The sequence below is a fragment of the Spodoptera frugiperda genome, chromosome 1 (assembly GCF_023101765.2).
Source record: "Spodoptera frugiperda isolate SF20-4 chromosome 1, AGI-APGP_CSIRO_Sfru_2.0, whole genome shotgun sequence".
Lineage (NCBI taxonomy): Eukaryota > Metazoa > Arthropoda > Insecta > Lepidoptera > Noctuidae > Spodoptera > Spodoptera frugiperda.
This window is the reverse complement of record NC_064212.1, coordinates 12,275,619-12,289,679: the sequence shown is the minus strand read 5'-3', so window position 1 is coordinate 12,289,679 and position 14,061 is coordinate 12,275,619. Positions and strand designations below refer to the sequence as shown.

Below are 14,061 nucleotides of genomic sequence, written 5' to 3'. Positions count from 1 at the left end.
AATCGTGGTAGGTGGTCCGGCCTGATAATTCTCAGTATTTTTCGCTGTCAATCTAAAGTTTGTTAAGCTAAGTTTTGCCGATATATCAATTAACAATCAGTTTATTTAGTTACCTTTATAGGCAGTAATTAGGCGGCAAGCGATTGATTTTAATAACCCATTAATTTACCAGTAGTTTTCTTATGTAAACAACCTGTAATTATTATGTTAAGTTACTATAGAGTATTTGGAGATTCTAAGGAGGTAGACAGAATAGGACAAAAATAGGATATTTTTTTTAATCTTGTAGATTTGGCGCAAACGGTCACATCACAAACGCTTGACTTTGTGTTTTAATTTCAATTCTATGTATTTTAAAATAAAGCATATTCTAGATTAGTATAATGCACGAAAAATATTAATATTTACCACGTCAATTTGCTCTTTAAACGAAAAACAACAAAAGTTTATTATAAACTGTGACGGCGTATCGTATAGTTTATAGTTTTAAGAAATTACGCCGTTGTTGGCACAAAACAGGTTTTGATAAAACTGCATCGGAATGCAGATAGTGACTAATGCTAATATCTTTTTATTTTTGAAACTCAGCTGTAAATACATTTATAAAAACCACACTATATTTAGAAAGCCAGTTTGTTTCTTTGACGTCAAAATGTATTCCGATTTTATTACGCGGTTTCATAGAAGAGTATTGTAAAAATACAGGATTTTGATATTGATATTAAATGCCAAAATTTGTATTCTGTATTTAATATTCAACTTCAAGAAAGGTTAACATAATAAAGAGGGTAATAAGGTAGTAAAAAACAATTTTTTTTTATAGAAAAATATGAATAAGATTGTCATCAGTCAAAACAAATGAATAGGAAACAAAAAAAAAGAATGTATAGGTAATATCAAGACGGCCTATTACGTAAACTCTGAGAGATTAATTGCAAAAATGATAAAAAGCGATGATTATTCAAATAGTCACTCTATCTTTTGCATCATAACGTATTTTTTTCTTTGTAGGTATTCTGGGGGTAATTACTCATGTCAAATAAACTAATTAGTGATTACAATGTTCCCGTGTACCGTTGTATAAGAGAAAGGCTCGCAGTGCAGGGAGTGAAAGGCATTATTTCATAATGCACGCACTGGTTCGCGCATGCGGGTACGCATGTGCAGGGAGAGCTGCGCGCGAGTTGATTTTTATCTCATTTTTTATTATGTTTGGAAGTGTTTTTGTTTTTCTAGAGATTATTTTTGGCTAGACTCTACTGTGTGTTGAGATTATAAAGTTAAATGTTTTTTATGGCATTTTAGTTTTTGTTTTTGTAATTTTTTTTACGTCGTTTTTGCAAAAATATGTTGTTTGTTGTGGTTTTCGAGGCGGATGTATTCAAAGATCATTTGTTTGAATGCATTTTTGAGATGATTATGTTGTTTCGATTAAAGAAAAATACGGAGCAACTGCCTGCCGTGCAACTTGTAGCGGGTGTGTTTCCCACACAGAGCAACTCTTGTAAGATTCACAAATTGTTGTTTCTGGTCTGGCTGTCATGTGTATGTGAACTTGTATGTTTGTAAACGCACCCACGACACAGGAGAAAATCCTAGTGTGGGGCAACGTTTATTAATAAAAAAAAGATAAAGAAAAACTGAGATCAGTATCATAGATTACAATTTTATAAGACTGCGATAGGTCCCTCAGTATCTTTTGAATCTTTTGAAAGACGATCGTACGCATTGCAACGCGTGTCATACAACTTTCTATTTTGACGGGCCTTGCGACCCGACAACGCGTTTTGCGCCGGAAAAACGTTGCATTAGAAAGTTTTTTTTTTGTTTGCAATGCAAAGTAACTTAGGCTTTGTGTTGGCATTTTACTAATCATGATTTCATAAGTTTGTGTGTAGAGTTGGGTCCAGTTTTTGAGGTGGGTTGTGTAGAACAGTTTGTTTAAATTGTAATTCCGTTGCAGCTTTTATTTTAGATTACCATATACATACTAGGATTTATACTAATATACTAGGATTTTAGATATACTAGGATACTATCTAAAAGGTTGTTTTATTCAGTTTAGATTGTTCTTGAAATACATAAGTGCATTCTTTCAATAAAATTCTAATTTTACACTATAGTGTGTTATTCGTAACGCTACTTTAAGGTTTCACTGCCATATTCTGAAATATTTAATGATGACTTAAACTATTTTGTAACGATTTTGTTCCGAAAAAATACTAAGGACTGGTTTAAGTAATGAAATGACTAACGTTCTTTAATAAATTACAATTACCAACCACCAAAAACAATTAAAAAATACTTATCATTGCAGCTTTCAAATTAAATCCACACCTTTTTAAAATAAAGCCATTCCAATTCCAACTAGAAGTACTTACACATACAAACGCAATAAAAAACCAATATTTATGATCTTAAATTGTCGTAACCGACAACCAGACCACCTGTTCCAATTAAAATCAATTCGATACAAAAATAAACAGTTGTAGGTACCTTTGGTACATGCAGTTCTTCATTGCACCGCTGTCGTGTGGGAATTTAGAAAACCCGTTCTCATGCTGCGTTTGATTTCGACACCGACTTGCGTAATACAACGTCGTTTGGTAGGAACCCAAGGGCCGGTACACACACGCGAAAACCGATGCAGGGCTTTCTTCGCTGCAAGTAACTATCGTGGCATCGTGGCATCGTCACGCCTCAGGAACAATGTTTTGTAACCAAGATAATCATTGTTTTCTGTGAGAATTACAAGTTTGAAGTCAAACAAGAGCTTTGTTTAGTTTTAAATTTATTCAAAGTGCGTGAATTGTTAATGTTTGTTCATGCAGCCAGTATGCAATGAATGTACTATGAAACTATCGCACCTTAAGCTATGACAATCGTGATATAAATGATATTATTTGTTTGTATGTGATGGCGCCGCCGCCAATGCAAGCACGTGTCGAATATAATTTTATTTAAATGGTGTTTTGGATATCCGGGCGCCCGTTTTGGTGAGCGATTACTCATTATTTATACATTAGTCATGGATCGATTTGTGTTGGAAGAAATGCGTTGTTTTTGTCTTCTGATACCTTATTATTAGTCTTTGAATTTCTTTTGTATTGTGGATAGAATTGGTCGATTTATTTCGTTAAGACAATTACTGTTGTTTTGAAATCGTATCGTATGAATCTACAAACAAATTAAAGTGGTTTTATAGCACTAAAACACATAACCGCAATACTAAGTCTAGTTGTGGTCAATAAACGCAGATCCGCGCCGTTGCGGTTCGCCAGTGTGTTACCAGCTTTACAACTAAATGCATTTTCTACTGTCGTCCAACCCATTTGACCTAGAAAGCTGGGCATTCTATGAGGAAGTTTTAAGTGCCACAATTGTGTTTCTGACTAGTATTTGTATGATCGTGCACCGTACAATGTGTAGCGTGATACAGATTTGATTCATGTAGTTTATTGTTGGTATTTTCAACCTTAGCTACATATTGTGTCTCCGTACAAAGATGCTACGATGTAAAGTAAATGTTTTCCTAATGAATGTTATGATAAAAGAATTTCACGTTTCATAACATTAATAAAACCTAACTCCATACAAAAGCTCTATAATATATTACGAAACAACTTTCCTAATTACAACGTTGAATACATTACCTACTTCAATTAAACGCCACAAAGGATACGGCAAAATGTTTAAACCATCAATTCCTAAGGTCTAAGTTGTATTCAAACGTTCTGTACACGGGTTTCCAATAATAGCCGTTCGTAGCGCCCGCGTAGCAATTTTCAGTGTGCTCTATATTTCTGCTAGGTAGATATATCGTGATGGAGGCGAGGGGAGCGGGCGCGGGGTAAAGGGCGCTGGGAAGTCAGTGCAATAGTTGCGAGCCGCTCGATGCAGGCCTTTGTCTGAGCACCGTTAGGGGCCCACCATTGCACACAGTTAAATCATCGCAGTCGCGCACTCGTTCCAATTTTCGAATTTAGAAGTCGGAATGAAGACCTACATGCCGCATCCTCGCAAACGGTAATTGTAGTCTTTTTTTTATTAAATCTATGTAGTTTATTTTTTTATAGGACAAATATTAATTGATTTATTGTTATTTAGGACGCATTTTTTCATTTTATCATATTTCACGTGTGATCATCTTCATAAATCGCATTAGCTTGAGTAACATGCATATTAAAAGTAGGTCAGTAGTTTAGCTATAAGTTAATGTAGATCAACAGATTTATATAACGAGACTTTACTTTGGTGGTTTTGAATTAGCACCGATTTGCATTTCACTAGTTGCTCAACATGCAACTAGTGGAATCTAAAGTGTTTGTAACGATACACTTGCAGTATTGTTTTACTTTGAACTTACTTACGTAAACTTTCATCTATTATTGTTTTCCGTAAGTTCAATCTAGTTAGGGGAAGTGGCATGCTACATAGATATCTGGTACAGCAACAGTTACTACAAATCAATATTTGGAAATAGAGCTTGGAAAGATGTTAATAGGTCATGGAGGTGTATAAGGGCCATTATCGTTCTTATTCTGATGTCACTCGATTTCAATTACGGTGCGCGGCTGCAGAGTGACCGCTGCGTCAGTTTGCGCAACTCGGTGCAGCCGCTCCCCGCGCGCCGCTCCCGCCGCGCGGCTAGTACGCTTGCGCGTGTGCTGCATGCCGGAACCGGGTCGCAACCGAAATTCTACTTCGGCCAGTCTATCTAGGCCTACCTCTCGCCTCGCGTACGCCTACAATTGCCCAAAAAAAGGGGACGCTAATGGAGTCATCGCGGTTCAAAGTTAACTGGCTCAGTGTGCTGCACGCATGCAAATATACAGTTAGGCTGTAACGGAGCTGATGGGAATCGAATCGATAACGTATTGGCTGTCGGTGCAGTGTGCGTACCTTTGTTAGACGCTCGTTATAACCTGCCTGGAACTCTCGGGTAAAGGGTGCGGGAGTGTTTCGCGAAGGTGACTACTGAATCGCACGTTGTTTAGTAAACGGATCACGGTTCGGTGACTGCCTAATTATGCTAATGTGAAACATCGTATTGTTCATTCCGCTGAAGTAGGAAAAGAAACTTTGAAGTATTTCAACGACAATTTTGTGTGACGTTCATATCAAACCTAAGACTCTTTGTGAGCTAGGGAATTGAATAACTTCAAACTGAAATATTCATTTTGTGATCTCGCAAAATACAAGAAGACGAAGAAAGAGAAGATGAATAAAAAACACAAGAAGCCGAGGTACATACAGCGAATGATAAATTAGTGTCAAATAGATTTGACGTAACGTGTCGTGTAGCTTACTTGTGAAGAGGTTGACTTGTACAAACTTTGGCACTGATTTAATACATTCGTTTTGATACAATTTGTTTCATGTTGTACCTACTTAAATGTGCGATCCTATTTTTGCTAGCTTTTCCTTCTCATTAAATTAATATGCCGATAGAATCAAATATTATAGTTCGTAGCATATTTTGTCCATGGCTGCCTAGTTAAATTCCTATTCTTCCTGGAACTATACACGTGTAACACGCGGAAGTCTCTATGTTTTGATTAAAATTATTAATACACTATTATGTCTATGGCGTAATTATTATTCTCTCATTTGACTTGTTGTCCCAAATATCTAGTTTCACCACTAAGCTTATCTTTTAACAATTAACTAATCCCCATTAAAAATTGAACTAAATCCTTATCGTCTAAAAGGGTAGTTTCCCCACGTTTTGAATCCATTTGAATATTAAATTTTACAACTTTTGCGCTCGTATTAATAACACTTTGTTGGAACAACCCTTTAGGATGTAGTCCACAGTACTTAGTTTGGCCTGAATATGGGTCTAATTCTAGGTCGGGCGGGTTTATCTTTTTAATGTCAAGTTAAGTGTTTAAGCTAAATCTAATTCACTTTTACGTAAGTTGGCTTTTCATTCACTGTATTGAAAAATATTCAACTTGCAATTTATTTTATTTCGGTACCACTGTTCATATTATTATCAATTCTCTTGCATTTATTAATGTATTCATTTCGGCTCTATCCTTGACGACGCACGTGAGTTCGAACCGCGAATTGTCGCTAACGAATTCACAACCAACAGGTTTCATATTTTAAGACGTAACAATATGACCCCTTTTGATAGTTTTACAACCATTTATAAATTAGAACTTATACTTGAATACAATAACATTTTCAAAGGTGAAACTGAAAGCCGGAAAACAGTAATTACAGACACGTGACGTGGAAACAAAAGTCTTGAATTATACAACGCTGTAATTAATTAATAGTAGGTTTGAAGCACAGCACTTGCGTGGAAACAGGTTAACGGGTCAATCAATAATCGTTGAACACTTACATAGATGCAGCGCCGGCTATATAGTTCACAGTACATATGCATCTGTATATAGGCCGCGATGACGTAGGTAGGTATCGGTAACTCCAGTACTGTAGTTACTATCTATCACTATATGACGTGATACCGTTTAGATTCAATTGCAAAGGATGTTAGTGATTTAGAATGGGTTTCTAAACAAGTGCATCTTCTTGGGTTGGGATCGTGAATAGATATGAAGTTATGAATCGTTTGATATACGTATGCTTTATGTTTTTGCTTTGAAAGTTACAAAATGTACCTAAATATAGTAGTTCCTAATCTAAGCTTGGAACTTAGGAGACTTAATTTGTATCATTGAAAGTAATAAGTAGATAACAATGCAGATTATGGCGCAACGATTTGAGAAACAACTTGAATACGACAACAATTTTTAATAACACATTTCATATCAAAGAGCATGACAATATTTCAGCCTACCAATACAATGGGAACAAATCATTATGTGCCAGATAAAGACAAAAATGCTATGGGGTATGTAGGTAAACTCCTATCGCACACAATAGCCCTCAATAAATTCCTTCCTCCATCGTTACCCGGAGCCCAGCCGTGGGAATCCTGGGAATTACGTATTCAACGGGCGGGCGGCATCGATCATGCATCGGTTGTTCACCCTTCGACCTTCGAACAGCCCAACCGAGCCCCGAACAATGAAATTATAGAAATAACCCCTTATTTTATTAGAATTTTTGACGTTAAGTTTCACTAGTTAGGAAATAAAGTAGGTTGGCTGTGCTGTAGTCAAACTTTCAGCAGTGGTTCGGAGAACTAAATTGTTTTGTTCAATATTGAACTTTATTGTATTTAGATTATTGGTGAAAATGTTTTTGTCGCGTAGTATAATAGCTTTAATATATAATCATATATTTCCTATCCTATTTTCCTATTCCTATTTTGTTGTTAATTGGTATTTTGCATTACTATTAGGCTATTAACTATTCTATTATTTAGAAGGAAAATTGTATTTCCTATTATAGATACTCCCGAAAAGGTTTTTTTAATATAAGTGCCTACCTACATTTTACTATCTCTCAATTTCCTTCCTATTCCTATTTGGCTTATCAATGTTTGTGTCGGATGTTCAGCACTAGGCATAATTGGATGACTTATCCGGACAATAATACTGACTATTATTATGTCATTAATATTATAAAGCTGTCGAGTTAGTCTGTTTGAATGCGTTAATCTCCGGAATTACTGATTCGCATTTAAATAAATTGGTTAGTCAATTTTATCACGGAATATAGTTCCGTGATTTATAGAGTAACTTTACGACAAATAGGAGCCAAAATGCGGGAGAATTTGTGTGGAAGTAGTATTATGATATTTTTAGTGCTTTAATATCAAATACTGACGTGAATTTTCTTTTACAGGGCAGGAATAAGAGGCGGCCCGGGTATGGACTCCCAGCAGCAACAGTACTGCCTAAAATGGAACAGCTTCGGTTCAAACCTGGCCACTTCGTTTGCGAATTTGTGGAATTCAGAGAGCCTCGCCGATGTCACTCTGTATTGCGAAGGTAGGTGGAGTCTTGGTTTTCTAATTAATTACTTTGGGGAACTTAAATTTTCGTTGGGAACGGGTAGAGGAGACTTATACATAGATCGATGTCTTTTAACAGGGCATAAATACATTAAATGGAGCGATTTGGAGCATTTTTTTTCTAGCTAATTTTGGGGTTATTTAATCAGGTTTAAATAAAAGTCAATATTTTACATGGATTAACTACCGTCTAATCCCTATAATAAAAAGAATGCAAACGGTGGCCTACTAAAATCAAATAATCACATAAAGATTTCTTGAATTTTTGACAACCAAATAGTAAAACCGATATTTGAACGGAACAAACGGTTACCTTCTTGCAATTTTGAAAAGTCGAGGTCATTGTCGCATAATTCGTTGTACGTTGCTAACAAAAAAATGCCACTGCCTTGCTAATTACCTCAGCCTACTCTGACCGAGGCCTTAACTCTTGTGTCCTTAATTTAAATAAATTTGCAAGAAAAAGACGAATATGTTGCCATTTTGCATCGAACAATGCGCTGACGATTGACAAATTTGTTTAAAGGGGAATATAACGTGCTTTATGTTTCTTGTGTATTGGACAGTAGGCATACAATTAGTCGTTTTGAAGGTATTTGTTGTTTGCAAATAAGCAAGAGCGTACTCTCATTATAATTAAATTATTATCCTTATTGATTTATAACGTCTTTCCTTGAAGCTATTAGATCGTTTTTCTATGAAATCTTAAATCATACAACATAATTCAATTTAAATTCATTTCATTTAGACACAAAACCACAAGATGTAAAAAGTACAGCTAGAAATTCTCAAGTCATGAGTCGATTCCGCCAATATTTAGCGTTCCCAAAAAAATCCATCTACATTTTATCGAGTCAATTTGTTGCTAAGCAAGCCGTTTAATTTATGACGAGAAGATTGTAAACTTTCCAGCTGTACCTTACTCGAATGTCGAACTATCAAATTATGACTAATTATCGATTAAAATGGAGCTTAGCTTGACTTTTATGAATCTCTCGGACGATGATCTTCATAATTAAGAGGATATTGATCATATCTGCTTGTTATAACCAGAAAATTCATTTGGCCTTGACATTTCGAGGTATTTTTGCTGCGAAAATTATTAAGATTTATCGCTCAGCCATTTTATGAATGGCAATGCATGAATCTCTATTATGTGGTATTTAGTCATTTGTGAAACGGTTTTATTTGATGAAAATGTTGTTTTTAAAATTCTTGCGTTGCATACCATTGGAGAATGTTTTACGTAGAATTTGAAGTACAGTCATCACATATACTCATTTTTTGATTCATCCTCCTAATTTTGCATAGGTGCTTCAGATAGGATGTTATCTCCTGTTTATGTAGTAAGTCATACGAAGTAAATAGGTTACTATGTGCGTAGGTTTGTACGTTGTTAGTACTTTGTAACATTACTCGATCAATCTGCGTCACGGTTTTCAAACCTTTAGTTCAAGTTTTCCATGAAATTCTGGGTAGGTACTTTGTTTTCTTGAAGCATATGGTTAGTTACACGAGGTTGCTTTACTACTAGTAAGTGCTATTTTTATACTTTGTTTAGTACTTGTACTGAATTATCAGAAAATGTCTGTAAATTTTCACGTTCATATAACGTTCTTGAACTCTTGATAATTTTATAAATATTAAACACATCAAACAATGCAAGACTTTGAATAATCGAAAAAATAGGAAGCATAATTTTATACACGTGTGTGTATATTTTGCAAAGTAAATTGTTATACGTATACATAAAAGTCTGCGAAGGTGTCTGTATCAGCCGTACCATTATATATTCGTACATATTTCGTAATATCGCAAATTTTATTATCACTTAGTACCTACGTACATAATGTCGTACAGGCATGCATGTCCGCGAAATCTTGCTATAACGATAAACAGGTCATTGACTCCGTCGTGCGATAAATTGCCTCTATATAAATTTTTTTTGGCAATGTTTGCGCTACATATTATCAATTTTTTTTTCTGTCGCCAGTCTGTTGCATATTGTCACTTTTTGCGGATTCGGTCGTGATATTTTTTAGTTTATTATTTTGTTAATGTAATTTTATGCTATTATTTAACATTTTTTCCCTTTAACAAATCCTATTTTAGTTTAAATAGTAGTATATCACATTTTACGGTATATTATATCTACATACGATGTCCAATTATTTCCATACATACTAGAAACATTATACTATGTAGGTAGATCATGCCAAACAAGTTGGATTCAATACAAAAATATTTGTACTATCAAGATTGTTCGTAACGCTTAAAATACACCGATAGCTAAAAATAACGCTTTGTAAATTTATTGCAGAATTCCTAAAACTTTACACGCGCATACTCGATTCGATCTTATCTGATACGAGGAAGTAGGTGAATATTTTTCATTAGTGTTTCCTTAGTGCCCTATTTATTTTACAACTACAATTACTCGACATCACATAAAACAGCTTTCATAAAAAAAGCAATTGTTCTCAGTCAACCCTGTAGCTGCGCGCAGACATTTTAAACACACGGAGCTAGCCAAAAGCTATTTTCCTGACACCCATCTCGTCTATCAACTGCACGTGTAGACGAAAAAAAAACCTTCACGAAATATATGACACAACAAGTGCATTTTATTTCTGTGTATCTATAAAAATGAAAATACAAAAAATTCGGCCTCCAAATTTTACACGTGTCGCGTCGAGATAATGAACCCGGGTTATCTAATTGTAGACGGAATTTAAAAACAAAATGACGAATGCATTTCGTTTTTATCTACGCAGATTCGGAAAAAAACATGTTTGCACTACGTAGGTGCGATCGATAATATATTTTTGTGGTTTTCACGTAATGCGTTTGTGTCTGATAACGTATGTTTTCCAGATATATGGGAAATGCGACGTACAAATGTTACGTGTCTTGAATTTACGCTAATAAAGATAACTTTTGCAGTAAACAACAATATGTTTTTGCATTTTGCACCGGGATCAATCATTATTAATCGCATAATAGTGCATGATGATGATAATACGATATTGATGGTCTGATATTTTTTGTAGATTAATTGAAAATGTAATGATTAGAATTTACATTTCTATTTTTAGGTTAGATCAATGACGGATAGCATAAAAAAGTTTTGCGTTAAAATTGGATCAGCAAAGGTATTGGGCGTGACACCAAAGGCTAGGTCATAATAAATCGCTAACACAAGAGGCCTCAGGCTGTGGAGGGTTGGGTCAAAGGACTCGGTGGTACTAACAGATGACGACTGTACCTATAAAATAAGAAAAGTAAAACTTGATTAAAATATTTTTGCTCCTATTGTACCTATATAGGAAAACTAATCATTATTTTCAAAACTGGGGAACATCAAAGGGTAATGTTTTATAATTTACAACTAAGCGGACGTTGACACGACTACTCTAGCGTATATCACCTTTCATGTAGCGAAAAGTGAATTCAACCCGCTCTCCCCTCATTATAATCCTGCAGTCGCCCCTCACCAGGGAAGAGATGGGGTGACGTATCCTAATTAGAGACCACCAAGCTAAACCCTCTTACAATAAACCTTGTTAATGGAAAACTTAAATCTTTGCACAAATTAAACTCCTAATAATACATATTCACGTGTAGATAGATATAAAATGGCAAGAATTCTCAGAGTCACGTTTTATTTAATATAAATCTCCCTTGTTCTAACAATAATATTTAATACTGCTTTGATAGTTTAATTTAAGCCCTTCACTTTTGCTTCAACCCCTGTAATTACTGCTACATAAATCGAAACGTAGTCGTGCATGCATGACGTAGCAATGTTACCTATATAAATTCAAATTTGACTGTTAATATAACACGTCACGTCTTTCGTCAGCGCGCTATGTGATCGACCGCCGAAACTGTTAACTTGACAATTATGTAGGTATAAGTATTAACTATATGATGTTTTTAAATAAATGGGAGTACAAGTTAATCTAAATTAATTGTTGAATTTAGTAAAAAAATGTGCTGGACCTAAAATCGTACCCTGAGGAACGCCTTATTGGTAATAATATAATTTTATTGAAAGCACTTACTTCGATTTGGATAGTATGCTATCTGTAACATATTTTATAGAGTCTTTTTCCTCCTTTCATATTATCTAGTCTAAACAGATCGAAGCTGCACCCAAAGAAAACAAAATACACAGGTTTTGCGTTGCGTGATGATAACTTGACAATCGTTTTTTAATGACTGTTTCTTCGTAAATATGATATCACGTTTTTTGGAACATCTCTTCACGAATAAACAATACATTTTGAAAAGAGATAATTTGAAGATTATGATAAGACATTACCAATACATAACATTATTAATGTTAATCAATTTGCGTGCAAATCATAACACGACAATTTTCTCAAACGTAATGAACCATTGTTGGATAAGGTAAAAAAATCTAATAATTCTTATGAAACATCGAATGAAAATTCATTAAGTTTAACAAAGATTGCTCACCTTAAAGTTAACAATGATGTTGTAATTGTGACACGTTTTTGTGGAAGAACTCACGTTACTTGGCGCGGGGTTAATATTTTGTGAGGCTTCACCAGTTTTTTACGAAGAAGCAACCTTTGCAAAAGTATTTCAAGTTCGTACTCACTTTCAGTTACATAATATTCCATGGTAAATGTAATACTGGTGGGCGCTCAAGCGTCTTAAAATGTGTTTGTAGTGACTTGGTTGGATAACCCAATTTTGTGGAAATATTTAAAATACTTTAAAAGTCATGTAGGTATATTGAAGTAAACCATTTTGAACTTTGTAAGCTACTGTGATCGTTGAAACTTCATTATTGAAATTTCAACCTTTCTTAGCAATAGTTTTAAAGGCTACTAAACCAATACAGATACCACTTGAAATTCCTTTTACCCTAAGGGATAGAGCAACCCACGTTTGTAAAATATAGGCATCTATTTCTTCGTCACTAATATTACATACGCCAACTTTAGGCCTAAGTTTTCGAGGTCGTACCGAACAAGTGCTAGACGCAAGAAGGGAAGGCCGGGAGGGGGTGAGTCTCCCCGGTGCGTGAGAACCGGTGGAGGGGGTAGGAAGTTTGCACTCGTAGCCCCACCAAAATGGAAGGCTTATAGTTTAAGCGACTCCTCTCGAAGACATTTTAGTTTTAACGTGGCAATTTGCAATAATTATGAAGAGCTCGTTGAATTTTATTGTAAATGGAATTTAGATAATGATTCAGCTTTCCTATAGCTGTTTCTTTCTGGATAATTGGCATTCTTGCTCTGTTTATTCCAACGTAATAATAACTTTATACAAAACCTAGATACTTCGTAATGGAGCCACAAAAACTCTTCTAAGGAGAATATTACTTCATAAAGCGTGCACAACAAAAGAATCCCTTACACCAAATGTAAATAAAAATGTGCCGGCAAACAATATCAGCTGCTTGCCACCCCTACAACTTGTAGGAGTAAACATAAGGCTACACAAGACTACACGAATTATTACAGAGCATCGCAATTTATCACTGAACAAGCAATTTAGGGACCCTTAACCCTGACAAATTACTGTACATACTCGTAGTTAGACCAAAGTTTAGCATGTAGCCCGTAAAGTTGAAGGCCATGGAGTTTCGAACCATTGAAAATATATAAGAGACACAGATGCGCGGAATTGTGCCTACAATAATTTGATGTAGTATCTAAAAAGTTGACGGGGACCCGTTCTATAAACCAGTTTGGTAATTCCGCACGTGTACGCTGAGCCTTATTATAGAAACTGGTCAAGTGTGAATTTTATTTCCTTCTGATATTATTTTCGATGAATTTTAATTGAATAAAAGATGACATCGAAACATATTTTTAGTTTCGTGAACCTCGAAATGTAGTGTTGTTGATACTTTATGTTGAGAAATGAAATAAATACAATTTTGTAACGAGTATTGTTACAATTTCTGTACTGAAAATCTCTGAGGACACGGATAAAGCCTGGATTTCTTCAGCCACTTACCTTCCCTGTTAAGGGGCATGATTCTCGTTTTCTGCATGGCCGGCTCGAGTCCTCGTTATACTCGAGATTGTTCTTACATTCCGAAATTTTGTAGATTCGTTCCGTTCCAGAATTTTCTATGCAGTATTTTC

At 35.1% G+C, this 14,061-nt stretch overlaps 1 protein-coding gene across 5 annotated transcripts in view; it reads left to right on the top strand.

Annotated features, from left to right (window-relative positions):
* Positions 1-14,061, top strand: part of LOC118273024 (zinc finger protein chinmo) — a 53,301-nt gene that overhangs the window by 20,630 nt on the left and 18,610 nt on the right. For 3 of the 5 annotated variants that reach the window (XM_035589772.2, XM_050693966.1, XM_035589771.2), the window contains one exon: positions 7,765-7,910. In XM_035589772.2, coding sequence (XP_035445665.1) covers positions 7,790-7,910 — 121 coding nt within the window. In that variant the 5' untranslated portion in view covers positions 7,765-7,789. Of the gene's footprint in view, positions 1-3,879; positions 4,027-7,764; positions 7,911-14,061 lie in introns of those variants that run through there. The other 2 variants (XM_035589769.2, XM_035589767.2) reach the window with 2 other exon arrangements.